Source organism: Colletotrichum costaricense (genome assembly GCF_030867565.1).
Source record: "Colletotrichum costaricense strain IMI 309622 chromosome Unknown Scaffold_29.1, whole genome shotgun sequence".
NCBI lineage: Eukaryota > Fungi > Ascomycota > Sordariomycetes > Glomerellales > Glomerellaceae > Colletotrichum > Colletotrichum costaricense.
In genome coordinates, this window is record NW_026848258.1 from 65,817 (window position 1) to 92,016 (window position 26,200).

Here is a 26,200-nt window from a genome sequence, read left to right on the forward strand (position 1 = left end):
TCTGAGAGAGCTCCAGCACTATGAACCATGCCTGTGGTGGCAGAGAAGTAAGAAATGCATTGTCTGCATCACAAGACGAGTGATTGTATGATGGTTCGGGGGGACGTAGAGACGGGCAAATTTATCTTCGTCGACGGCTGAGCCTACCGAGGTAGAGATTGTATCATAGCCTTACCTCAGGTCATCTCTGATAATGGAAGCAAACGAACGCATGGCGATTGGTGAGTCTGGATGAGCCATCATGAGTGATCGTAGCCGCTGGTCAAGCATCTCTGCCCCGCCACGACGAGCTGGAACCTCCCACCTACATTACCTAGTCGCTGCGTATCAAAGGGCAGGTACTTTGTACATATCTGAGGTGGGATAACTGATACCATGGTCACCGCCTGCCTCATATGGATCATCAACCCCTCCACCCCATTCGATTCGGTCGCCGGGCCACACAACCCTACCCAAGTACCTGAACTTCAGGTACCTCATCCGTCAAGCTGCGTTCGGCAGAAAAAGTATTCCCACTGGACTGAGGTTTAAGGAGGGCGGCACAACTGCAAATAATCCCAGCCCAGTGCTAAAGTACCTGTAAGGTGACCTGACCTGACCCTATCCGCTTGCACCGTACCCAACTGCATCAACGGCTACTTCGAGGTACCACTCTCTCCGCTGCCTGACAATTTGTGCCAACGGCGAACCTCTCGTTTGTTTCTGCCTCTTATTTCACTTCATCACCACCTCACTCCTCTGCTCAACTCGACGTCGTCCTTCCCCCGATCCGCATACGAAATCCGACGACGACCCTTCTCCTGCTTGTCGACCGTTCAGCTGGCCGACTTGCCCCCAATGCTGCCTTCTGTCCGCCCTTAATTCCGCCAAAATGACTGAAGTCGTCGCCAATGGCTCTAGCTCTGGCTCTGTCGATTTCGCTGCCACGAGATCCGCCTTGACTTCCTCCTCAACCTCGACAAGAATAGCGCATTTGCGCATTCTTGAGGAAAGGATATCCAACGCCGGTACGAACTCTTCTTTGCGCCCTTGCCCTCCGTGACGTTCCTATCACGGCCACCGCGCACATCATCTCTCCAAGACAGGATGCTGAATCTATCTTGTTGCTACAGACACCGACGCGGCATCTACCCGCAAGCTTGTCCAGCTACTATTCTGGACTCATGCCTTTTACACCGACCGACCCTCGCGACTCGCTGTTCAGAAATGTCTTTCCGCCATCTTGGACAAGGGTCTTGAGCCTGATGTCCTCAGTGCCTTCATCGCTGCGTTGCGCGCAGAGTCACAGAAACCTGCCATCGCCGCGAGCAATGCCTTTGTTCTCGTCGAATGGTGCAGTTTGCTCATGCAGCACCTTGCAAAGACCTCTGATTGGGACAAGTTCGCTTCTCAGATTCTCCTGAGTGTTGCTGATGCTCTGGACAAGTGTCTTCAACCCGCCGCCAAGGGTGGTATGGCCCATTCTGCCATCATTGTCACCCGGCGAGGACTGCGCAAGCTCTTCTCGAAGCACCAAAACCCCGAGAAGGCCCTCAAAGATGCTGTCCAACTCCTGACGGCAAAGGCCGCGCAGCCTTCCGCAGCGAAAGCACCTCTTCTGGGCATCATCGCTGGCGTCAGTTCGAGAATCGCTGCCGTCAAGCCAGCCCTCGAGGCCCAGAAATCCCAGTATTTCGCTTTCTACGTCAGAGAAATAATTGGTTCACGCACGGCACTACCGGCCCACGTAGCGTCCGGCCTCCAGGACTTCTTCCTTGACTTCGTCACTCTTGAAGAACTCACCAAGGAGATCATCCCACCTCTCGAGAAGGGTTTGCTCAGGGCCCCTGAGATTGTTTTGAGCGATGTTCTTATCCCCTTGATCGGCTGCCTTCCCAAGGACTACGACCTTTCCCAAATCTTGGTCGGCAACTTGCTGAAACCTATCCTCTCGAATGTGAAGTCCAGCAACGCTATTACTCGTACTGGGGCAGTCAAGGCTTTCAACGCCCTTGCTGCCCGGAGCCACGAGGAAAAGGCACTCGAAAAGATATCAGAGGAGATTATAGGGCCGGTCAAGGGTGGCAAGCTGGCATCAGCAGACCACAGAATCCTTCACTGCGAAATGCTAGAGGCAATTCCACTATCCAAGACTACCGCCGACAAGATTGCAACGGCTCTGGCGGCCGTCTCAGCCAAGGAAGGAAATGAAGCCGCCCTCGTTGTTGAGACGTCGGCCCTCGCAAGATCGGCCGGCTACTTAGTCCAAAATGACGTTGAAGTGGCCAAGCCGGTCATTGACGCATGCCTGAAGGGTATTTCTGACAAGAAGTTTCCCACACGGCGCATCTGGCTTCTGCGCCTTGGTGAGATTTACAACCTGGCTTCGGCCTCTGGCGCTCTCTCAGCAAACGCTGTCAAGTTTGCCGAAGCTACTGTGCCCAAGCTTCTCGATACCTACAACGAGATTGTCGCCAACCCTCTGGTTGCAGCTCAAAATAACCTTACGGTTGGCGCCTTCATCGCTATCACCCTTACGTTGTGGTCGCAGCAACCCAATGTATCATCAGCGCTCAAGTCAGCACTTGCCAAAGTCTCCGTTACTGGACAGTGTCTCGCTCTTGAACCGAAGCCCTCGTTCCTGCTCAATCCTCGTGTATACGGTAAAATCACAGCCGAAGACGAGCTTACTTGGTTCTCCCGAGCTTTGGCGGCCGCTGCGGAGCATTTATCCGAGAGGACACCGAAGCCCGTTGCCGTGGCCTGGGCCGAGGCCTTCATTTACGCCATTGTGGCCTCTGTGGCTACCCCCAAGACGAGACAGATCGCGTCAGATAGTCTGACCAAGGTTTATGTCATCAGACCTGCACTTGTTTCGCAGGCTATCGTGAGTGGCATTTGGCACTGGCTCGAAACTCTGGAAAGTGGTGACAAGGATAGCGCGGCTATCTTGTCCAAAACCGACAAATCGAACCTTCATCTTGTTCTTCGTGCCATATGTGTCAACTCAAAGGGCCTGCCAGAAGACTCACAGACCTCTGTGCGAGAGGCCGTAGATCAACAGCTCTGCTCACTGCTCGTACTCGCCAGACAGGAGCTTGTTCCCCGCACAAGCTGGATTGAACTTTGTTTGCGTGTTGAAAGAGATCCCGGAGAAATGGCACGCCAAATTGAGGGCGACCTGCTGCAGGAGATTTCAGAGAGGACTTCTATCGACCAGAAATCAGAGGCAGTGAAGCAAGCCGCCTGCAACGCCGCGGCAGAGCTTGCCTTTGTATCTCCCGATACCATGACCAGCAAGATTGTCGAGATTATACGCCGAGATCTGGAACCCGAGGAACTGCGCACCATTGGTCCGGTTGAAGCTGCTATCTTCCGAACCCCCGAGGGAACTGCTTTCGTGGATGTCCTCGCGAAGAAGGCACAGACAACTGTACCCGACAAGAACAATAAGGACTACGATATTCTGAAATGGGAGGCTGAGCTGAGATCGCAATTGGCCCAGAAAAAGGGCCAACAAAAGAAGCTTACTGCCGAGGAAACAGCGAAGGTCAATGCTCAGCTTAAGAAGGAGGCCGGAATCCGCGACACGGTTCGTCGTATCGAGGGAAGACTCCTACGCGGCATTGGCATTATTCAGAGTCTTGCAACCGGACCCCCAACCGAGTCCGCTCTTTGGATTGGACCTGCTGTCAAGGCTCTTCTGGACGTCATTGACGCTGGTGCTGGTCTTCTCACAGGCGATGCTGCTCCCCTGGCTTACCTGGCATGCTCAGACCGTACCACCAGCCGCCTTGGTCCTATGAGACCTTTCGTCGGAGTGGCCACCTTGCGCGCTCGTGAGGTTAGTGCCCTACCCGAGCACTACAAGGAAGAGCCCGTCGACGTACTCGTCACTCGAGTGCTCTACCGACTGCGATTTGCCGGCGAGCAACGTCCTTTCGATACGGTGTCTCTCATCTACGCCCTTCCCCTAGTATTTACCGTTCTCGCAAGCGGAGGCTTCGGTTCATCTGCTGACGATCGAGATGCTCAACTTGTTCTCGCCATCGAGTTTCTCTCCTTCCATACGAATATCTGCGAAGACCCGGCAACGCCTCGCTTGGAGGTTATATCCTCTCTGATAATGGCCATGCAGCAGTATACTCAGCATTACAAGATCATCAAGGATTGCTTCGCTGACATGTGCCGATGCGTTGCCCCTAACATGACATCCGAGGAAATCGCCGCCCTGGCTAAGGGATCCATCGTTCCTCAAGTCAGCGTGAGAACTGCTGTGCTGCAGGCTATCAGCTCCGAAGTTGATATGAGCGAATCCAATTTCTCCAACGAAATTTGGATCGCATGTCACGACGACATCGAAGAGAATGTGGAGCTTGGTCGTGAGATCTGGGAAGAAAGCGGCTTTGCCCTGTCTGAAGAGGTTCCAGCCAAGATGCTCGTCTACTTGGATAGTGTTGACGGTCAGCTCCGTAGAGCCGCAGCCCGGGCCTTGGCTGAAGCCTGCAAGGCACACAACTCGACGCTGGAGCCTATCTTGGAGTCTTTGAAAGCCTCATACACCGACCTCGCCAAACCGCGTGTCCCTCAGTTGGATGAATATGGCATGCCTAAGAAAACCAATCTGGCAGATCCTTGGGAATCGCGCCACGGCATTGGATCTGCTTTCAAGGAGTTGGCCCCTCACATGGCTAAGCAGCAGCTTGATCCTTTCTTTGAATTCTTGATTGAGAACGGGCCTTTGGGTGACCAGAACGCGAACGTCCGTGGCGAGATGCTAGATGCAGCCATCCACGCCATTGATCTGCATGGCAAGGGAATGGTTGACAAGTTGATGAAGGTATTCGAGCGTACGCTCGAAGGTCCGGATAAGAATACCGAAGCGTCAGACCGTGTTAACGAAGCTGTCATCATCATGTATGGTGCGCTAGCGCGTCACTTGAACCCAGGTGATTCAAAACTTCCTGTGGTCATCGACAGACTGCTGGCGACCTTGAGCACGCCTTCCGAGACCGTGCAGTATGCTATTGCTGATTGCCTGCCACCTTTAGTCCGGGCTTACGGAGACAAGTCATCCAAGTACTTCGCTCAGGTCCTTGAGACCCTATTGACTTCAAAGAAGTATGCCGAGCAGCGTGGTGCTGCTTATGGTCTTGCCGGTCTCGTTCAGGGTCGTGGCATTTCGTCACTCAAAGACCAGCGTATTATGATGACACTGAGGGGTGCCATGGAAAACAAAAAGGAGCCGAACCAGAGAGAAGCCGCCCTCCTGGCGTACGAGCTTCTTTCCACCATCCTAGGTCGTCTCTTCGAACCCTACGTCATTCAAATCGTTCCTCAGCTTCTTACTGGCTTTGGTGACGCCAACGCCAACGTCCGAGACTCCTGTCTGGCAGCAGCAAAGGCCTGTTTCGGCAAGCTGAGCTCATATGGTGTCAAGAAGATCCTTCCTACCCTACTCAACGGTTTGGACGATGACCAATGGCGTAGTAAAAAGGGAGCCTGTGACCTGCTGGGAGCCATGGCTTATCTTGACCCCAACCAACTGGCGCAGAGTTTGCCCGATATCATCCCCCCTCTCACTGGTGTTCTCAACGACAGTCACAAGGAGGTCCGCTCGGGTGCCAACAAGAGCTTGAAGAGATTTGGCGAGGTAATCAGTAACCCTGAGATCAAGGGTCTTGTCGACATCCTTCTCAAAGCGCTCAGCGACCCCACTAGATACACGGATGATGCCTTGGATTCTCTGATCAAGGTCCAATTCGTGCACTACTTGGATGCTCCGTCACTGGCGCTGGTCACAAGAATCTTGCAACGTGGTTTGGGCGACCGTTCAAACACCAAGCGCAAAGCAGCACAAGTCATTGGCAGTCTTGCGCATCTCACTGAGAGAAAAGACTTGGTCTCGCATTTGCCAATCCTTGTTGCCGGACTCAAGCTTGCCATCGTCGATCCTGTCCCCACAACTCGTGCCACCGCATCAAGAGCTTTGGGATCACTTGTGGAGAAGCTGGGAGAAGATGCCCTGCCGGATCTCATCCCTGGCCTTATGCAAACCCTCAAGGCAGACAACGGCGCTGGCGACCGTCTCGGTTCCGCCCAAGCTCTCAGCGAGGTCCTCGCAGGTTTGGGTACCACCAGACTCGAAGAGACTCTCCCGACCATTCTGCAAAACGTCGAGTCGACCAAGCCGGCTGTTCGCGAAGGCTTCATGTCCCTCTTCATCTTTCTCCCTGTTTGCTTTGGCAACAGCTTTGCAAACTACTTGGGCAGAATCATCCCTCCCATTTTGTCTGGTCTTGCTGATGATGTGGAGTCTATCCGCGAGACTGCTCTTCGTGCAGGTCGTCTCCTTGTCAAGAACTTTGCTGTTCGCGCTGTTGATCTGCTACTTCCAGAGCTTGAACGCGGCTTGGCCGATGACAGCTACCGCATTCGTCTTAGCTCAGTCGAGCTTGTTGGTGACCTTCTCTTCAACCTCACAGGTATCAGTGGCAAGGCCGAGGATGAAGAGGAGGACGAGGAGAGCGCCAGAGAGGCAGGAGCATCACTTCGCGAGGTCCTCGGCGAAGAAAAGAGAAACAAGATTCTCTCTGCTCTCTATGTTTGCCGCTGCGATACCGCCAACGCCGTCCGCTCCGCTGCCGTTGCTGTGTGGAAGGCCTTGGTTTCCAGCCCTCGCATTCTTAAGGAGTTGGTGCCGACGCTTACTCAACTCATCATCAAGCGTTTGGGAAGCTCCAACATGGAGCATAAGGTCATTGCTAGCAATGCCCTTGGCGAATTGATCCGCAAAGCCGGTGATGGTGTCCTCTCCACCCTGCTGCCTACTCTTGAGGAGGGATTGCAAACCTCCACCGACACAGACGCGAAGCAGGGTATCTGCCTTGCCCTCAAGGAACTCATTGCCTCGGCCTCAGAGGATGCCTTGGAGGACCACGAGAAGACGCTCATTTCTGTCGTCAGAACAGCCCTCACTGACTCAGATGCTGATGTTAGAGAGGCTGCCGCAGAAGCCTTCGATTCTCTCCAGCAGATCCTGGGCAAGAGAGCTGTGGACCAGGTGCTTCCATACCTGCTCAACCTCCTTCGCTCCGATGAGAACGCCGACAACGCCTTGTCAGCCCTGCTTACCCTCCTTACTGAGACGACTCGCTCAAACATCATTCTTCCCAATCTTATCCCCACGCTTATTACCCCTCCCATCTCTGCGTTCAACGCCAAGGCTCTCGCTTCCTTGTCGAGGGTGGCCGGTGCTGCTATGAACCGCCGCCTGCCCAACATCATCAACTCATTGATGGAGAACATCATTACCTGCGAGGACGAGGCTTTGCGAGAGGATCTCGAGACATCTTTCGATACTGTGATCCTGTCCATCGACGAGTATGACGGACTCAATACAGTGATGAACGTACTACTTCAGCTTACAAAGCACGACGATCACCGGAAACGTGCAGCGACGACCCGCCACCTGGGCAAGTTCTTTGCCGCTGGCGAAGTGGATTATTCGCGCTACAATCAAGATATTGTGCGGTCGCTTCTCATCTCCTTCGATGATAGAGACGCAAGCGTTGTCAAGGGTGCCTGGGCTGCACTTAGCGAGTTCACCAAAAAGCTCAAGAAAGAAGAGATGGAGGGCCTGGTTATTTCCACCAGACAAACTCTCCAGCAGGTTGGTGTGGCTGGCGCGAACTTGCCCGGGTTCGAGCTCCCCAAGGGTATCAACGCCATCCTGCCCATCTTCCTGCAGGGTCTTATGAATGGCACGCCGGAGCAGAGAACACAGGCAGCTCTGGCTATCTCCGATATCGTCGACCGGACAAGCGAGGCTTCGTTGAAGCCGTTTGTTACACAAATAACAGGTCCACTCATTCGTGTTGTTTCCGAAAGGTCTACAGACGTCAAGTCTGCCATTTTGTTGACTCTCAACAACCTTTTGGAAAAGATGCCTGCGGCACTGAAGCCATTCTTGCCTCAGCTTCAGCGCACCTTCGCTAAGTCTCTTGCAGACACATCGAGCGAGGTCCTCAGAGCCCGCGCGGCCAAGGCGTTGGGTACTCTTATCAAGTACACGCCACGTATCGATCCGCTCATTGCCGAGCTCGTCACTGGCTCCAAGACATCAGACCCCGGTGTCAAAACGGCTATGCTCAGCGCACTTTACGAAGTCATTAGCAAAGCTGGCGCCAACATGGGCGAAACATCGAGAACCGCCGTTTTGGGTCTCATTGACATGGATACCGACGAGAGGGACGATGCTATGACAATCACAAACGCCAAGCTGCTTGGAGCATTGATTAAGAATGTTCCCGAGGAGGCTGCCAATGGGTTGCTTAAGAACAGAGTTGTGACTAGCCACTGGAGTCACTCTTCTGCACTGGCGCTGAACGCAGTGCTCGTGGAGTCTCCGAAGAGTCTCCTTGAAAGTCCTCTCGCGGACGACTTGCCCGACCTCCTTGGCCAGGGCATGTCCCACAAGAACGTAAGTAATTCGTTGTGATGGCCTCTAAGTAACGCAAAACTTACTCGTATCACAGCCTTACATTGCCGACAATGTCATCCTTGCCACGGGCAAATATCTCCTTTCAGATTCGACAAAGTCTTTCGACTCGAACAAGAAGATTTTTGAGGCACTTGCCAACACGATTCAACCGGGAGGCCCTGTCGACTCGCGCCGACTTGCTCTGGTTATTGTCCGCACAATGAGCCGCGTGGACATGGACATGGTCAGGCCGCATGTTGCTGCGCTTGCAGGTCCCATCTTTGCCAGTGTCAGGGACCCTGTTATTCCAGTCAAGCTAGCCGCCGAAGCTGCATTTATGGCTTTGTTCAATGTGGTGGACGATGAGACACGGGTCTTTGACAAGTACGTCGAAAGTGCCAATCTGCCGCCGAACACCAAGAGGAGCATGCAGGATTACTTCAAGCGCGTCACAATGCGGCTGGGTACCCAAGCACGTGAGCGGAGAGAGGCTGAGGGTGGCCAAGGGGGCCTGGGTCTGTCTAGCGACGAGGTCGAGGACGAGAAGGAGATCTGGAGCGTGGGTAAGGTCGACGTTGGTGAGGATGTGTTTGGCAAGTAGATAGGGCATGAAGGTTGTAGTAAAAGGAAGGGGCAAACATTGAAATTTAAAAGTTTTGTTTTACGTGATCACTAAGCGGCTTTGTTGAGTAAAAAGATGATTCGCTCTCTAGCTTGAGGTTAAAATGAGTAAGGCGGTTGTTGCGGCCCTGGAAGACGAAGGTATGCCATGGTTGCACTATCTGATGGAGATGACGCTCCATCAAAGTTGAGATATCTCCAGGAAATCAAAAGTGACGAGCGAGACTAAACATGATTCCGTGTCTCGTGCAGTAGCTACCGCTGAATGACTCTCGGGGTCAAGGTATTAGTATTTTCAATGAATTCGGCGAGAACCATTTCATTGTTTAATTCTCCAAACCACCTCAACCAGCGTTCACGCGAGGATAGGAAGACAACATTAGATTTCAAGGTACCTGAGGTACATATGCTGGGATCCTTGCCGGGCAATGTTAATCTTCCAGAGGTGCCCTGAACATGGAGTGCAAGTACCTGATGTATCTCTCATTTGCGTGCACCGGCCCCTTAAGACACACCAAAGGGCCTATGTCGTTGACGACACGTGACCTAAGAGCGAAAGTGTGGCCTCGATTTTTCCGGGCTCGCTTACCCATCGCCCCACATTGCCCACACAGAGTCAGCCCCGACTCTGCTCTCACACTTCGCCTTTCAGAAAAATTGGCCTCCTGTCACCCCTCTCGAAATTTCAACACCCTCGACTCCCCCGGTAGGTACGACCATCGACTAGGACAGCATTCAAGATGTAAGTTATCACGACACGAGCACTACACCATTCTTCCACCGAGCCCAAATCGATTTGCGTCGCCTACTGCACCGGGCAAGCCTTATTTAGGGTCTATCGAAGCCCGGGACACGCGGGGGCGACAAAAACCGACGACGGCATCCATCAATTCGACGGCGGGACGACGATGTTTTTTTCTCCCATCACCAAGGACAAATTGCTGATGTCCAATGTCTTCACAGGGTCAATCTGCGAACTCAGAAGCGCCTCGCCGCGTCGGTCATCGGCTGCGGTGAGCGCAAGATCTGGCTCGACCCCAACGAGGTCAACGAGATCTCCAACGCCAACTCTCGCCAGACCATCCGCAAGCTCGTCGCCGATGGCCTCATCATCCGCAAGCCCGTGACCATGCACTCGCGGTCCCGTGCCCGTGAGCTGAACTTGGCTCGCCGCATCGGTCGCCACCGTGGCTTCGGTAAGCGCAAGGGTACCGCTGAGGCCCGTATGCCCAGGTTCGTCGACACCATTCCCATCGATCGGTCCGCTATTGGAGGTTACTCTTGGGATATCACTTGGGCAACCCCCTTGAACGTTCGACAATGATATCCACAAGTCTTCCGGCTCGCGGACCGATTTGATACATCTGGCGGAAATTCATACTGACCCCATCACAGCCAGGTCCTCTGGATGCGCCGCCTCCGTGTCCTTCGCCGTCTTCTGGTGAAGTACCGTGCCTCCGGCAAGATCGACAAGCACCTTTACCACGAGCTTTACCACTCCAGCAAGGGTAACGCCTTCAAGCACAAGCGTGCTCTCGTTGAGCACGTAAGTCTCGCCCCAACTATATCTTTGGATCGCAATATTGGAGATGAGTGGTGGGCTGACGCCGGATACCTCACAGATTCACCGTGCCAAGGCCGAGAAGGCCCGCGAGAAGGCTCTCAAGGACGAGATGGACGCCAAGCGTGCGAAGACCAAGGCTGCCCGCGAGCGCAAGCAGGAGAGACAGACGGCGAAGAGAAACGCTCTGTTGGGCGAGGGCGAGGAGGAGGCCAAATAGATGATCACGATCGATCTCGGTCCTTAGGCGGCTGCATTCGGAGTCATCGGGTTGGGTCTTCTTTTTTTACGTCCTACTGTCCCTATTGTCGCAGCAGGGCTTTGGCATGTAGCATTGAAAAATGGAAATCGATGACATGGCAAATTACGGGAACGAAAATGAGTAGCAGCAATTCTTTTACGGTTCTACATTCATGAGAGTCCTCGTGACATTTTCCTGGTCATGTCTGACGATAGATACCCTTTTTCAACCCTTCTCAAGATCGTTCACCAGCTGGGCCAGTTTTCGTCTTTCTCTTCGGTGAAGTCTAAGCGTCATACACCGCGTGCTTGTCCGCACTCATCAAGCGTGGGCCACCAACCCAATGGGATTGTCGGGCTAAACAATGTTTGGTTCGACGGACATCGGAAATTGGCCACACAGATGTTTCCAACCAAAATGAGACGTATGGAACTTCAGCATCTAAGCCATCCTCATTGATTCGACTACAGTTGAGTCCCCGCAGCTGTTAAAGATATCCATCCGTACTACTCCAGACGGCGTCAGCCCATTGTGGCTAGGGCTACCACAACCAGAAGAGTACAAGGCCACGGCAAAGCATACAAAGGACTACTGGACTGTCCTTACCATTGCTTCAAAATGTGCTGCGGACAACCAGTAGACATCTCCACAGTAGGCAGTCTAAACCAGATGCTTCATCGGTCTGGAAGAATGTCCGTGGCACTCGCCAGGATCCCCATCCCCGATGGCATTCCGAGTTACGTTTTTTTCCCTAACATTGATTCTATCTGATGGCGGCAAAGATGGAATGTAGTTCTAAAACCGTGTCCGTCGCGTCCGACAAAGAGTTAGGATGGAAAAGGTTGAAATTTTTCAAAGACAAGGTAAACAGATGAGTAAAGAAGCACAACATGGATTGGATCAGATTGTTTCATATTGTCCTGAAAAAAGGTGGTGAGGACGCCAGAACATTTCATCATGCACCCGCCGAAGCGGAAGAGCTGATGTGACAATAAGCGTGCTCGTCATCTCCAATTTAGTTGTAAAGAAGAGAAGAAGGGAAAGGAAAAGCTCGAACTCACAACGCGGCCTTGAAAAAGGGTAGAGATTGTGGGGCTGGGGCAAGCGCGGCGGGTCGCTACCGAGGGGTCCGTGCGTGTTCAGCTCAACGTTCTCAACTTTCCACGGAGGACGGATGCCAAAGGTCCTTGAAGGCTTGGAACGATATCAGTGCCTCGGGTGTGTTTCTTGTCCCACAACGATGGGCCGATGCGATAAGTGCTGATAAGCGCGCAGCGCGGAGCGCAGGATGGCTAGCAGGATGGAAGTTGGAATGCAGTGCACGACGGACAAGTGCGAGGTCGGAAGTTGAGCCGAACCCCGGCTCCAACCGCCAACCACCAACACAAGCACTGAGCAGCTCGGCCACCACACCGGGCGCTTTGCTTTGCTTCATGGTTCTCGGGTCACATTCCGCCTGAAGCAGCGGCAGTTGTCCCCCGAAACCCCCCAATCCCCAGGTCCTTATGTACCGCGGTCTCCTCATGCCTGTGCACGCCCGCCGCCGCTACATCATGGTATTGTTGTAGCTGGGTCAATTGGTTTGTAGTTGTAAGCTCCGTCCCTACCTTATTCACTAGTATGTCGACCGCCTTCCTTCCTTAACCGCCACCAACTTCGTCTCACCCCCCAACTTATTCTCCTTCGCATCCTCCAACCTTTTTCAAGCTTCACAACAACTCTTGGAACAGGCAATTGATTTCTTATTTCACAGTTCCTTCGTCATACCGGCGTCATGTCACTTCCAGCATTTCGAGGCACAGCTCGTGCTTCCCGCTTCCTGCCGAAGGCGGCGTCAGTTCCCTGCGCAGGTGGCGTGAGGCGATTCATCTCGACCAAGAGCTTGGAGGGCCAGCAACAGGTGCGCATAGCTGCCCCTATCGCGGTTGCATACAAACGGGAACGTTACTCAACTGACTCTGCAACCAACAGCTGCTGGCAGCCAAGCTTCAGCAGGCTGACCCCGCCGTCTACGACATTATCGAAAAGGTACGAGCCCGCCCAAGCCCACCGATAGCTTCCCAGCACACAAACCTGTGCGCCGAGGATGCTCCCATACGACATATCCGCTGACACGGTTGGAAATACGTAGGAGAAAACCAGACAGAAGCACTTCATCAACCTCATTCCCTCGGAGAACTTCACCTCCCAGGCCGTCCTCGATGCCTTGGGCAGTGTGATGCAGAGTATGTCCATTGCTGGCTCCAGATGTGACGGAAGCTAAGACTATTTCCAAGACAAGTACTCCGAGGGTTATCCTGGCGCAAGATACTATGGCGGCAACGAATTCATCGACCAGTCAGAGCGTCTCTGCCAGCAGCGTGCTCTTGATACATTCGGTCTCGACTCAAAGCAATGGGGTGTCAATGTTCAAGGTGCGCTCAGCTTACAACACAGGAACCCGCTTCCTACGCATTTACTTACACCTTCTTCTAGCTCTGTCCGGTGCCCCGGCCAACTTGTACGTCTATTCGGCGTTGATGGACACCCACGATCGCCTTATGGGTCTGGACCTGCCTCACGGTGGTCACTTGTCGCACGGCTACCAGACACCGACTAAGAAGATCTCCGCCATTTCAAAGTACTTCGAAACAGTCCCCTACAGGCTGGACGAGGCTACTGGACAAATCGACTACGCCAAGTTGGAGGAGCTTGCTATGCTCTACCGACCCAAGATCATTGTCGCAGGAGCCAGCGCGTACAGCCGTTTGATCGACTACCAGCGCTTCCGCGAGATCTGTGACAAGACCAACGCCTACCTCGTGGCCGATATGGCCCACATCTCTGGCCTGGTGGCAGCCAAGGTGATGCCCAGCCCGTTCGACTATGCCGATATCGTCACCACTACAAGTCACAAGAGTCTGAGAGGACCTCGTGGCGCCATGATTTTCTTCCGCAAGGGAGTGCGTCGCCAGAATGCCAAGAAGGAGGACGAAATGTACAACCTCGAGGGCCCCATCAACGCCTCCGTCTTCCCCGGCCACCAGGGTGGCCCTCACAACCACACTATCACCGCCTTGGCCGTTGCCTTGAAGCAGGCTCAAGCCCCTGAGTTCCGGGCCTACCAGTCTCAAGTTCTGGCCAACGCGAAGGCGCTATCCCAGAGACTGGGTGCTCCCAAGGAGAAGGGAGGCTTGGGCTACAGCATTGTCTCCGGCGGCACCGACAACCACCTTATTCTTGTGGACCTCAAGCCACAGGGCATCGATGGCAGCCGCGTTGAGCGTGTGCTGGAGCTCGTTGGTGTTGCTGCCAACAAGAACACCGTGCCAGGTGACAAGTCGGCACTTGTGCCTGGTGGATTGCGCATCGGTACGCCAGCCATGACGACGAGAGCTTTCACTGAGGAGGACTTCAGCCGCGTGGCCGACATTATTGACCGCGCCGTCACCATCGCTATTCGCGTCAACAAGAGCGCCAAGAAGGCGGCCGAGGAGAAGGGAGAGAAGAAGCCTGGTCTGTTGAGACACTACATGCAGCATCTTGGTGATGGTGAGAACGATCCCGAGATTGTTCAGTTGAGGTCCGAGGTGGCCGACTGGGTGGGCACTTACCCTTTGCCGTGGGACGCCCACTCTTCTTAAGCGATGCGATGAGACCAGCTCCGACGAGCTTATAGTTCATGGAAACTCGTCGTGAAATGGGCACTGGGCACGGGATCTCTTCTTCCTTTACGGCGTTCTATGGGGGCATTCTTGATGAGGACAGGCTTTGCGAGAACGATTTCGGTCTCATCGTTCCATCCAGCCTTACTGATTTTCATATCAAATACGGGTCTATATCCGTGAGGGTACCCACTTCCCCCAAACTGCATATGCATCGTTTAGGGGGGCTTGCACAGACCAATCAGCGTTGACAAAACTTGACCATCCTCAACGAGATGGTGGAATAGAAATTGCAGTTGCAGGAAAATCCGTTCTTAAATTCGTGCTTTATTCAATGATGGTTGTGACATTTCGTAAACTTATGTCTCTCACATAACCAAGCCGTTCACGGAAAAGGTAAACTATTAAGACCAGAGCTGTGAGAAAGGAAGGACAGTGCATGGCTACAAAGTGTAATTGGAACTATTCAAAGCTATCAAGTATGCGATGTCCGCTATCTAAACACTTCGTCCTCGAAGCTCGCCCTGCATCCTGAAACCGCCCTTGGTAGCTCAGTCTTTCTGCAACTTCTCGCCTGAGGGACTCTCACTCGGCTTTGATGCCTCGATCACACTTTCAGTCTTTGGGTCCGCCGATACAGCCCCAGTGGTATCAGGTTGGGTTGCATCAAGGACCTTGGCGGCAGACTCGGTGGACTTGATTCTCTCGTAGTACGCCTTCAGCTTCTTGGTCGCTTCCAGACTTTCGGTGTTGGCGTCCTTGGAGATTTCGTGTAACACCGGCCATACTGCAAAGTCGGCCAACGACATACTAGAGCCCGCAATGAAGTCGGCCTCACCTGCATATCCCTCCCAGGTGGCGAGTTCTCTCTTCAAAGGTGCGAGGTCACGCTTTCCTGACTTGCTGTCCTTCTCGAGCCCTCGCCACTTGTCGAGGAGCGCAAGGCCATCCTGGAAACGTGTGAATGTTTTCGCAACATCTATTTGCGACTTATCTGCCGCTTCCTTCTTTTCGGAGCCGTATACGGAATCCAGATAGAGCATAATGGCCAACTCGCCCTGAACCGTGGATTTTGCTACGTCATTGTCGACGAATCGAATCGGCAGCGATGCAGAAATAGCGGTTAGATCCTTGCCGCCGGTATTGCTGTCCTTCCAGTTGAAGGACGGCGAAATGCTTCCCTTGCCGTACGAGATGCCGTACTCGGCTAACATTAGGGCGATACGCATGTTGGTGATAGGATCAGCCGAGGCGCAGAGGCGCGGCGAAGTGCTCATGTGCAGAACATCGAAACCCTTGCCATAAAACTTGTCCCAGTCGAAGTCAGATGAGTGGTTTTCGGTGCCAAAGGCGTGGACCATGTCGACGGCCTGTGGGCACTGACCGTTGATGACCGTTTGAGCCGTCTCTCTGTTCTTGCTGGTGGCCCCCTGACCCCAAATCAGGGCGCTATCCCGGTCCAAAAAGGTGCCAATTTGTCTAAAGGTGAGCGAGATGCGTCCGCCGTCAAAAGCCAACTCGGGAGGCGTCTTGTCTCGATCCATCCTCTTGTCCTGGCGGATGGCGTGCAGCCATCGACCGTTCGTCGCCAGGCCTAGGCGGCAGAGAGAGTTATGCGGCAGCTTGGCACGGCAAACCTGCCGCTGCAGAGAGACCTCGCCCGACGGCGTTGCGGTGCCGGACGGGTCCTTGTCCCGCCTCTTGGTCCTGAACACCATCGTGCGCTCCGCACCCAAGCTGACGTTGGCAATGTACGATCCCTTGACGATATCCAGGGTCTTGTCGCTGTGCTCGGAAATGTAGTCGGTGCCGCTGCGGTAGAACTGGATCAACACGTGGTTCAGCGGATGCCCGAGCTCCTTCTCGACCTCTGCCTTGATCTTCTGTACTGTAGGGGTGAAGGGGAAGAGGGGAGGTGATTCGTCTGAGGGATGCCGATATACTGGCATGCTTCCATCGTCGGCTACTTCGCCTTGCACGGCGACCAACCGAGGGACCTCACCGCCCTGGTGGGACATTCTCTGCCATGAGACCTCGTCTCTCACCTTCTCGAAGATGCACTCGGCCATGGTCGAAGGGAGTATATTGTGAATGACGGTGGTGTCACCCTCGCATAGAGGTTCGGTAGCGTGCGGTGAGTCATCGACCTCGATTTTATCGTTCATGACAACAGGCTTTTTGGCTGGTTCTGGCTCTAAATCCGGGCCTGAGTCTGGCTCGAGTTCAATGTCGGACGTGGACGATGCTTTCTCGCCGGCGATTTTCTTAGGAAGTTGTTGCTTCTTTATAGGTGTTTTCTCCGGTACCGAGTCTGTGTCTACTTCTATTTCCAGACTGCCCTTGCCTACCATCGGACTCTTTGATCGTTTGTGAACCTCTTTGTCGTCTGAGTCACTGACTGGACCCGCGTCCACATCCACCTCCAAAACATCGGAAGCGGTTGCACAGCCCAGGCCTGACAAGTCTCGGCGTGGGCGTGAGATGGGAGGCTTGCTTGCTGAGGACTTTAAAGTTTTGATTGAAAGATTGGCCAACTGCTCTTCGAGTTTCGTCTTGTACGAATCAGCCGAGGGCGGCGTTTTAACACCACTGGCTTCCGCGATCCTCTTGGGCACGACGGGTGATGACGGGGCCGCCGGCTTTGACTCGGATTTGGGCTGCAGTTTCTTAATGACAGCCTCACTCTCCATCACCTCGCAGCCCGTCACCTCGACAAGCTTGGTTAATGAAGCGTTGTGACGTACATCGGAGCGGAAACCACAACAGTCTTCGACTAAGGTGATGGAATAGCCGAACGTGGCGGCATCCATAGCTGAGGCGTGGACGCCGATATTGGTGAGCGATCCGCAAATATAAAGCTCGTGGACGAACTTGACGCGCATCATCTGGATCAACTGGCCGGAGGAAAAGACCGAGTAATGTGACTTGGACAAGTTGATATCCCTCTTGCCGATTGCTTCCTTGACGGCGGCGGGGTAATCGGCACCAGGGGTGCCAGAGCGAACGACTTTGGGTCCAGGTTGGCTGAGGAAAGCCTCCGGGTCGGCATCGAAAGTTTCTTCGGGCGCTTGCTTAGATGCGCCTCCAATCCTTCTTCTAGCACGGGACTCGAGAATCTTGGGCTTGGGGATTGTGTCGGTAGCCCAGATCTGTTCCCCCGCGGCAAGGCGATACTTGTCGAATTCGCTGCGCACCCAGATAATATCGCCGACTTTGCGGAAGGCCTTTACCAGCTCTAGGGTACGTGTGATTAGTTCGTTGCCGTTTGTGACTGGTAGGGCGCCGTCGGCAGACATGAAATCGTTGTTGAAGTCAATCACCAACAGACCCTTGCGCGTCGGTAGCGTGGGCATGGCGGTCACATCGAAAGGAAACATCTTGGCGGGAGTTGGACCAGGCCAGACTTGTGATGGTGACCGGGTGGTGAATATCAGATGGTGTTCAGGGCGACGGGACCTCCCTGCCTTTCCTTCTCTCGAATTGGGTTTATCGAGTTGGTTGAAGTGCAGTAAATTATCCCATAAGCTTATCCAATGTCGGAAAACCAATCACCTCGGTACTGCCAAGATGCCGCTGTTTCCAGTACACAAAATGCTGCAGGCTTCATCAGTTCGCTGTCTTGGTCGTATGTAGAATTGGGGCCGAGAGTGACCGTACGGTGAGTGAAGAGAGGATACCGTAAGGAAAGCAAGCGGGACAGAGGCCGAGGGCTTTCTGATAAGTCGTCGTGAAGATATGCTGTGTCCTCGGTAGCGTATTATTACGTACCGAGCATCGCACTCGAAGGTTGATGAAGTCTGAGCCGGTGAAGTGAGTCTTTGAATTGGGCGAGACCGTAATCGTGCAACTGAGGGTTGAAGCGCAGGGCATTGGGTTGGGCGCCTGCTCGAATCGGCTCTCGTCCGATATGGAAGTGGGTCCAGCGGGGAGCTACCTAGGTAGGTAGGTAGCGACCTATGAACAGCGGGGCCGCGAATGTGATACGCCAGCCCAGCAGTAAGCTATTTTGTGTCTTCTCATTTTCGAACGACTTCCGCCTGGTATAAAATTCTTCATTCGGGGATCTCAGCTCGCGATCTCGGGCTAGACTGAGTGCTATATAGAGATACTATGGCAAATTCCAGCTATATAACGGCTCTTCGCGGGGCAAGCTGGGGTTCCTGCCGGTGGGGAAGATGAGAGGTTCAACTTTTCCCAGGCCATGCTTAGAGGAACGGACGGCGTGCGGGCCACGTTGAGGGAAATTGAGCACGCTGTAGGCCGGGCGGATAACTCCAATAATCAATAGTCGTGACGGAGGTACAAATTGTATCACGGAAAGACAAGAAAACGGGGATTGGTGGTTGATTACGCTAATTAATCGTGTCGGTCACGGTTCGACGCCGCACTCCTTTTCCAGCACGACCGCCAGTCAGTCCTCCTTTGCCCCATAGCACGAGACAGGAGAAGTGACAACTCCTTAGAGTAGACTGGCGAGATACTCGTAATGCGCCATACAGTTGTGTTCCTCGGTGATCACCATCGCTCCATTGAGCCAGCTTCTACCTGGGATGGATGTCAGTAATCTTCAGTGAGCCTACACAGGTAATCAAACTCACCAGCATCGACCAACCTGTTAAGATTGGCCTTGGATTCCGTGGTTTTACCACCCCAAATGAGTCTGTGAATCGTCAGCGTTGATGAGACATCGCTCCCTTCGAAGAGCATGCATACCTCTGGTGCTCATAAGGGTTGTAATCGTGGTGGGTTTGGCCAAGGCCATCAGAGAACGTCCTGATGTGTATATAATGCGCCTTGAATTTGCGCCCCAGCCACGAAGTCTTGCCCACGACGAGACCAACATGAGAGCAAGAATAGGTGTCCATCATCCAGCGCCCCTTGTTTGTTGTAGCACGGTTGTAGTCGCCTTCGACCATCTCGTTGCAGTTCATGAAGTAGTAGTAGGTGCCGGCGGAGAGGCTACGTCCAGCGGCCCGCCTAGCCTCTTCGTAGGCACTCGCCGAGTCGCGCGAGAGGAGCTTCGCCAAAGACACCGAATCAGCCGTTTCGAATACTTCGCCAGCGTTGCGAACTTGTACATCGACATTGGTCAGGTCCGTGGCCAGAGGCACAACGCTGGCGATCGCCGCGGTGCAGTAGGTAAAGAGGGCGAAGAATTTCATGATTGCAATGTGATGCTCTTTGGAGAGAGAAATCATTCGGCTTGGAAACACACCTTAATGGCCGGCAAAGCGTTTAAGTTTTATAACTCGATTATACGAGTCCATTTTCTTCCTCCTCGCATAGTTGAACTCCTCTCGGATGGCCCGAAATTGGGAAGCGCACTTGGCTCAATGAACAATCTTGGATTAAGTTTTGCACGCTGAGTAGGATATCTAAGTAAGTTGAGTGAATATAAGGGCCCGGTCATGGATCAGGTGTCCCTTGGTCGGTGACCCGCACTGCCGGCTCCGTGTCCACCGGAGTCGCCGGTGCTCCCGGCATTCAATTCGGAAACCCTTACCTATGCTCGCTTTCCCGGCCACCCATGCGCGCTTATTTGAAAAAGGCTGAATACAGCTGTCAGAACGATTTAGTCCAAGTACAGCATGCTTTTTAAGATGATTTAGAGCGCGATGCAGAGATACACTCAGTCACATAGAAGGCCGGCAGTTGCGTGAATAATGGACGGAGCGCTGAAGACGAAGTTGGCACGGCGCGCTTGGCTGTCAGTGATCTATTGACGGGCAGCGGCAGTGAGATATAATCATTACCTGATCAATTGGGCGAACATGAGCCCGGATACTGCAAATGACTAGACAATTCATTTCAATCTTGGAAAAGGTGGAACCACAATTACACTCTAGCACTCAAAAAAGGATTCAACAACTCACAGCACTTATTTTAGCCTTCACACCAAGACGATCATACTCACCTTGATATACAATTTCTGCTCCCAAAGCACCGGTGGTAATATCCGGGTGCTATAACTCGTCTGGGCAAAATCACGACTCCGGTTTGCTCTTAGTCAGTCCCTGGAATGATCGGGAGGTAAGAATGTTTTCAACACTGACAGTTGAAGCCCATAGCTGTTTACTCTTTATAATCTTCCGTCTATCCTAGTTTTCTCTCACCAAGAATCCTGTATGAAGCATCAACTCGGCTCGTCTCATCACAATGCTGTCTCATCCTCTCCTCTCTCTCCTCCATCTCCTTCCCCTGTTAGGCCTAGCCACCTCAAGTCTACTGCCCCGCGGCAAAGACATAGCATTCGGCGACAAATGGAAAAACCACAATGAAATCATCGCGCTCCGTCCGCGTGCCGACGAGGACCTGCTCGGCGACATTGAGCTCAAATTCGCGCCCTTCCTATATTCATGGCACGGCTGTATCCCGTACCCTGCAGTCGATGTCGACGGCAATCATGGGTAGGTAATTACTGCTAGCAAAAGCTGCATTCGCTGATCTCAATCGCCTACCAGGAGAGGCTTGAAGCCTACCGGTGACGCCGGCGGTGATTGCCGCGACTTCAAGCAATCCGGTCAAACATACTCACGAGTCGGAAAATCCCATGATAGATGGGCGGTCTTATACAGCTACTATTTGCCCAAGGTCCAGGGGAAAGAAGAGCAGCATCGACATCACTGGCTGACTGTTGTCGTCTGGCTTGCTTTTGACACATGCCCGGATGATGCCAGAGTTTTCTCTCGTCGTGGCGTGAGCTACTCTACCAGCCCCGGCAACTTCGACACCACCAGGTCCAACACCCTCTTCACCGATGATGAGTACGGCCTTGGGACTCACCCTATCGTGGCGTACGATGCTGGCCAACCCATCTTCCCCTCCAGCTCAGGCCCGGACGGTGCTCTGAGACCCCCTCTGGTGGGCTGGCAGAGCCTCCCCGGTCTCGTCAAGGAGCAGTTCAATGGCATGCAGTACGAGCACACCAAAGTTCCCTTCAGCGATAACAATTTCCAGAACTTCCTGGATGCCGCCTACTCCGACGTCTTTTACAAAGACGTGCCAACTGGCCAGGATTGCGGATCCGACGACCCGCCTCAGTCCGAAATCGACCCGGACTTTGGTGAGGCCCTACCGACTTCCACAGCCCCGGTTGCGGAACCTACTGACGACGGTCTTCGCTGATGAACTGCTTGTCTTCCCTGCTGCGCCGAATATTGTACACAGATGGCATGTATGACTAGGCAAAATTTACTAGAGCAGTGTACAGTCGTGGTAGCCATGCGTGCTCGCTTTCTATAAATCAATTTGATCTCATAAACACATGTTTGATACACATTGATCTGACTATTATTACCCAAACTCTCAACTAATGTTCACGAAAGATAAAGAGCATCCGAGGATACCGTGTATGGGTTTATCTCAACTCCCAAGACATGCCATCTGTCTTCATTGTCCGTCGAGAGTCCTTTTTTGTAGTTGCCATAAAACAGGTGCACCTCTGATCAGCTCACATTGAAGCGGAAGACGGGCGTGACGGAGTAGGATTTAGGAGGCTGGCATACCTTGTCGTCATCTTGAAAGTCGGGCTAGGAAGGGTAGAAGTTTCGTATCGTTAGAAGTAACCTATCATACGGGTGTTAAATCCTACTCCATTAATGAACAGCACCTCAACTATGTGAAGACAAGCACTCCAGGTGTCTACTTTCACCAGCCGGGTCTCTGTACTACACATCAGTCATGACCGCAAACTTAACAGAAAAGCTCAACAGTCTGCTAACAATTGCAGAAGTCCCGAAACTTATCCAAGTAATGAACCTCAATCGCATTATCTTTCCACCTGGCGACTCTTCAAAGAAAAGCTAACTGAATGAAGATGGTTACTCTAAGTATTGTTTTGGATGAAATCTAAATGCGTCTAAGTCTAGGTTATGTCTAACTCTATAGCCCCATGCCTCATCCCCGTCGTATCTCTTGCTTCTATTCATTATGAAGACTCCATCTACTCAACTTCAGGTGAAGTTCGCACCTGCACAGCTGATGTGTCCTTGCCTAGAAACCTCTCTTGGACCCGCCATGCATATCTCGCCGCATGGAACCCCAGAGGCCGAAACAACAGGCTAAGATCGCCTTTTCAGGCTGTTGGGGTTCATGCCAATGCCTGGAGAGAATCGACGACGCCAGCAAAGGTAGGTCTCTCAGAGACGACTGAGTTGGAGCAGCGGATGTGTAACTCCCGCAAGCGTTGTAGAATCTGCTTTCTTTCACCACTCTCCTCGACATGAGCAACACCAATCATGTCATCAATGAGGTGAGCGAATGCAAGTATCTCCAGCTTCTCAAAGTTGAATCTGCCGAGGTGCTCGTAGATCGTCGCTGCGCCAAAGTCGCCCAACAAAGCGTGTCCGTGATCGTTGAAGAGAATGTTATGCGCATATAGATCGCAGTGAGAAACTTTCCGGCTGTGAAGGTGAAGAGCAGCTGCGGCAACGCCACCCAAAAGCTCAAGAATAACCTTGACTGACAATTTCTTGCCTGGTGCATACCGGTCTCGAGTGCAAGTATCCAAGGAAGGCGGCAGGCCGAGACTCTGATAATGGGGAGGAATGAGCTGCATGATGAGGCCGTGCTTCTCTGGATGGCCCTTGATGCTGGCCAATGTGCTGATGAGATTGTCGTGCGAACCTGCTGCCAGGCAGGCGCCCATCTCATCTAGCGGTGTCCCATCGCTCGTCACCTCCCCCTTGAACAGCTTCACGGCTACCTCTTCTACCACCGAGTCGGCGAGCATCCACCTCGCTTTGAAGATATCGCCAGAGGCTCCGTGGCCCAGCAACTCCCTCATTTCAACATCCTCCCAGTCCACTTTGCGCAGCAGAGCAAGCTCCTCCTCGAGACTGATCGAGCAACAGGGATTGCCGGCAACAGACAGAAAGGCGAGTTCGGGGAGTTCAAACAGCCATTTTGGCAAGTCAGAGAAGTTATTGGCGGAGAGGCGGAGTAGGCCAAGTTTACTGCAGACCGCCATGTCATCCGGGAGGCTTGTGAGATTGTTGCCGGCAAGCATGCACTTTTGGAGCCGAGAACAGCGGCCGATGCTTCGGGGCAGTGCCTCGATGCTATTGTTCGTGAGGATAAGCCAACGCAGCTTGGGTGGCAAGGAACCTTCTGGGATAGTCGTCATGCCGTTGGAGCGGAATGCCACCATATCCAGTTCGGGGCACTCTGATAGCTGTTTGGGAAACACGGCGAACCGGCAGTCGGAAAAGAAGGCGACCTTGAGCTTGCGCAGCCTGCTGAAGTCATCGGGGAGAACAGAAATCCCGGTCCCGGAGAGGTCAAGATGGTCGAGGGTTTCAGCTAGATCTAGGATTTCCGAGGGGAAATGGTCTAAAGTGCCGGTGATTTTGAGCTTTTGCAGACCTTGGCCGCGATAGCCTCCATTGCGCAGAGTTTCAAGATCCTGCATTATTGCAATAGCCACTGGACGGGTGAGCGATTTTATTTGGTGTTACCGAAGTGACAGGTAGAAACCCAATCCCATCCCTAAGCCAGTTCGGAGAGGGTTAAGGAAGCAAAGACAACGACAAAGGCAAAAGAGAGCGACACAAGTTACGAAGGCTTCTGAACACTAGGACATTGAAATTATGAGGAAGTCTATTGTTGGGTCGTGAAAGGGGTGCATCGAGGCGCTTGACTCAGATAAGATAGTGAGCACAGGCTGGCTGAGATGGGTCTCCCTGCATTAATTAGACTATGTAGGGTAAGGTGAGTAAAGATACGAAGTCCTCCTGTTTTACACGTGTGCCTGCTATTACCTAGCTGAAAGACAAAGGGCGAGCTTTTTGTCGCTAGACAGTATCCTCTGTGTCTCTGAGAAAATGTAAATGCATAAGGCAGTGCATTTTTGACTTGAGAATAGTAATGAGAGTACCTGAGGTAAAGTGAATGACAAAAATGCTCAGAGACCTCCCCTTGGATAGTACGTGGTTTGATGATGCCACATCTTGCGACGAGATCGTACTTTGGGATCTAACGCGGAAAAACACCGCTCTAGGCTTGCGAGTGGTCAGTAATGCGATGAAGAGATAAATGTCATCGAGATAAATGATCTCTTCCCGAGTCGTTTCCTTTTTCTGGTAAAAGTGTTGGACGTCCACCTTGGGTGTTGATGTCCAGGTCATCCATCACCCATCCATGATTGGCTTAGGGCCCCTAGGCGCTGAAAGGGGTCCCGAAGGGTGGATGCAAGTCCGATTACAGTGGATGGTAAGCCGCGGGGCAACTGCCGAGCCCCAGAAAGACTGAGAAAGAGCCTCATCCCAAATCCCTTTTTTTTTTCTCATTCATCGGTACGTACCCATTCTCGCGGGCAACGTACCTACCTACCTTAGGTACCTAGCTTAGCTCATGTACCTTCCGTCCGAGGCGCAAACAATCTCGAATCTCGGACCTCGAACAACCTCCTCCCACCGACATCGCGTCTTCCTCGCCCAAGGCCCAGATCCAACATTTGGAGCGCGCGCCGTATACATTACCGTCGCGCATTTCTCTACCTCAATCTATAGAAGTGTCCAGACTCTTCTGTTCTTGACATCTGCGCGTACATTTGCGACCTCGCCGTGACACGCCTCCATCACCCTCGAGCTCTGTTCGACGTCGGCCATGTCTTCACCTTCCGCGGCAACGACTCCGATCAAGCGGAGCTCGTCTAGTGAAGATGAGAACCCAATCATCAAAAGACAGAAGACGAATAGCGACGCAGCAAAAAGTTACCATGCCGCCGACGATGAAGAGCCAAGCCTGCCTGGCGCGACCAAAGTCACCATTCCTTCTTTGGATTATCAAGCAAAAAGTGGCCTCGAAAGAAGTATAGGACTGGCACTGCAGCAAGTTGGCTTTGATTCCGCTACCCCGGAAGCGATGCAGGGCTTCTTGGGGGCCGTAGAGACCTGTGAGATTACGAGACGTTGTGTGAAAACTGATGCTTTTCGGCGCTGACTCGACGTCCAGACATGGCCTCCATGATCGCCGATGCCAAACGTGTCGCTCTAGCAGCACGAAGGGAGCAGCCGACTCCAGCGGACTTCGAGTCCACGATGCGACGCTACACTCTGAAGACGAAGGCGCTGAGGCCTCACCTCCGTCATCCCGTACCAAAAGCGAAGCTAGACGTGGAATATTTTAATCCTTTGGTCGATGATCCGGATGCGTACACAACTTTACCTCTCCTCGGCGAGGAGCTGAGCGGCAAGCCCGAGAAGGAAGCCAAGTCGTACATACCAAAGTCCTTCCCCGACTTTCCCAGCAAACATACCTACAAATACACACCCAAGGAAGATGACAACGGTCGTGACCCCCAAAAGACAAGGGAAGAGGCGGCCAAGGCCTCGAAGCAAGGAGAGGAGGCCCTTCGAGGCCTGGTCAGAGCGGCAAAGGTCCGAAAGCAGAAGGAAATCAGATCTCTGTCGGAGCGCGATCCTATGACCAAGGAGCGCTATTCGCTTTGGGCTGCCGCTATGGAAGGCTTCGTAAAAAAGGAAGGCGGCGCCACCGGCCAACAACTCGAGATTGCCGATCATAGCATGATTGTCAACTCGGACGCCCGGCATTTGCGCAGGGAAGTGCAGCGACAAAGCAAACGAGCCGCCGGGCAAAGCTAGTCGTCCTCTCTCGGTAGAGGCCGGAAGCGCGAGTCCAGTGCTTCCAAGGACGACCACATAATCAAAAAG

General features: G+C 53.2%; 7 protein-coding genes across 7 annotated transcripts; 4 read left to right on the top strand and 3 right to left on the bottom strand.

The window, feature by feature from the left end:
* Positions 1-871: 871 nt before the first annotated feature.
* Positions 872-10,863, top strand: CCOS01_16291 (uncharacterized protein; the record flags this gene model as incomplete). The annotated part of the gene is made up of 7 exons (XM_060464428.1): positions 872-1,007; positions 1,113-8,461; positions 8,517-9,035; positions 9,793-9,824; positions 10,046-10,342; positions 10,478-10,628; positions 10,705-10,863. The coding sequence occupies 7 exons, from the start codon at positions 872-874 to the stop codon at positions 10,861-10,863; spliced, it is 8,643 nt and encodes a 2,880-aa protein (XP_060304924.1).
* Positions 10,864-12,658: 1,795 nt separating this feature from the next.
* Positions 12,659-14,507, top strand: CCOS01_16293 (serine hydroxymethyltransferase; the record flags this gene model as incomplete). Its single annotated transcript, XM_060464429.1, has 5 exons — positions 12,659-12,784; positions 12,856-12,912; positions 13,016-13,109; positions 13,161-13,298; positions 13,360-14,507. 5 exons carry the CDS (start codon positions 12,659-12,661, stop codon positions 14,505-14,507), a joined length of 1,563 nt encoding a protein of 520 aa, XP_060304925.1.
* A 572-nt stretch (positions 14,508-15,079) lies between these two features.
* Positions 15,080-17,905, bottom strand: CCOS01_16294 (isochorismatase; the record flags this gene model as incomplete). The annotated part of the gene is made up of 1 exon (XM_060464430.1): positions 15,080-17,905. One exon carries the CDS (start codon positions 17,903-17,905, stop codon positions 15,080-15,082), a length of 2,826 nt encoding a protein of 941 aa, XP_060304926.1.
* A 1,082-nt stretch (positions 17,906-18,987) lies between these two features.
* Positions 18,988-19,726, bottom strand: CCOS01_16295 (uncharacterized protein; the record flags this gene model as incomplete). Its single annotated transcript, XM_060464431.1, has 3 exons — positions 18,988-19,073; positions 19,127-19,188; positions 19,242-19,726. The coding sequence occupies 3 exons, from the start codon at positions 19,724-19,726 to the stop codon at positions 18,988-18,990; spliced, it is 633 nt and encodes a 210-aa protein (XP_060304927.1).
* Positions 19,727-20,684: 958 nt separating this feature from the next.
* On the top strand, positions 20,685-21,653 carry CCOS01_16296 (necrosis inducing protein; the record flags this gene model as incomplete). The annotated part of the gene is made up of 2 exons (XM_060464432.1): positions 20,685-20,935; positions 20,990-21,653. 2 exons carry the CDS (start codon positions 20,685-20,687, stop codon positions 21,651-21,653), a joined length of 915 nt encoding a protein of 304 aa, XP_060304928.1.
* Positions 21,654-22,617: 964 nt separating this feature from the next.
* Positions 22,618-23,937, bottom strand: CCOS01_16297 (serine/threonine protein kinase; the record flags this gene model as incomplete). The annotated part of the gene is made up of 1 exon (XM_060464433.1): positions 22,618-23,937. One exon carries the CDS (start codon positions 23,935-23,937, stop codon positions 22,618-22,620), a length of 1,320 nt encoding a protein of 439 aa, XP_060304929.1.
* A 1,196-nt stretch (positions 23,938-25,133) lies between these two features.
* CCOS01_16298 (uncharacterized protein) lies at positions 25,134-26,131 on the top strand (the record flags this gene model as incomplete). Its single annotated transcript, XM_060464434.1, has 2 exons — positions 25,134-25,422; positions 25,482-26,131. 2 exons carry the CDS (start codon positions 25,134-25,136, stop codon positions 26,129-26,131), a joined length of 939 nt encoding a protein of 312 aa, XP_060304930.1.
* Positions 26,132-26,200: the final 69 nt, after the last annotated feature.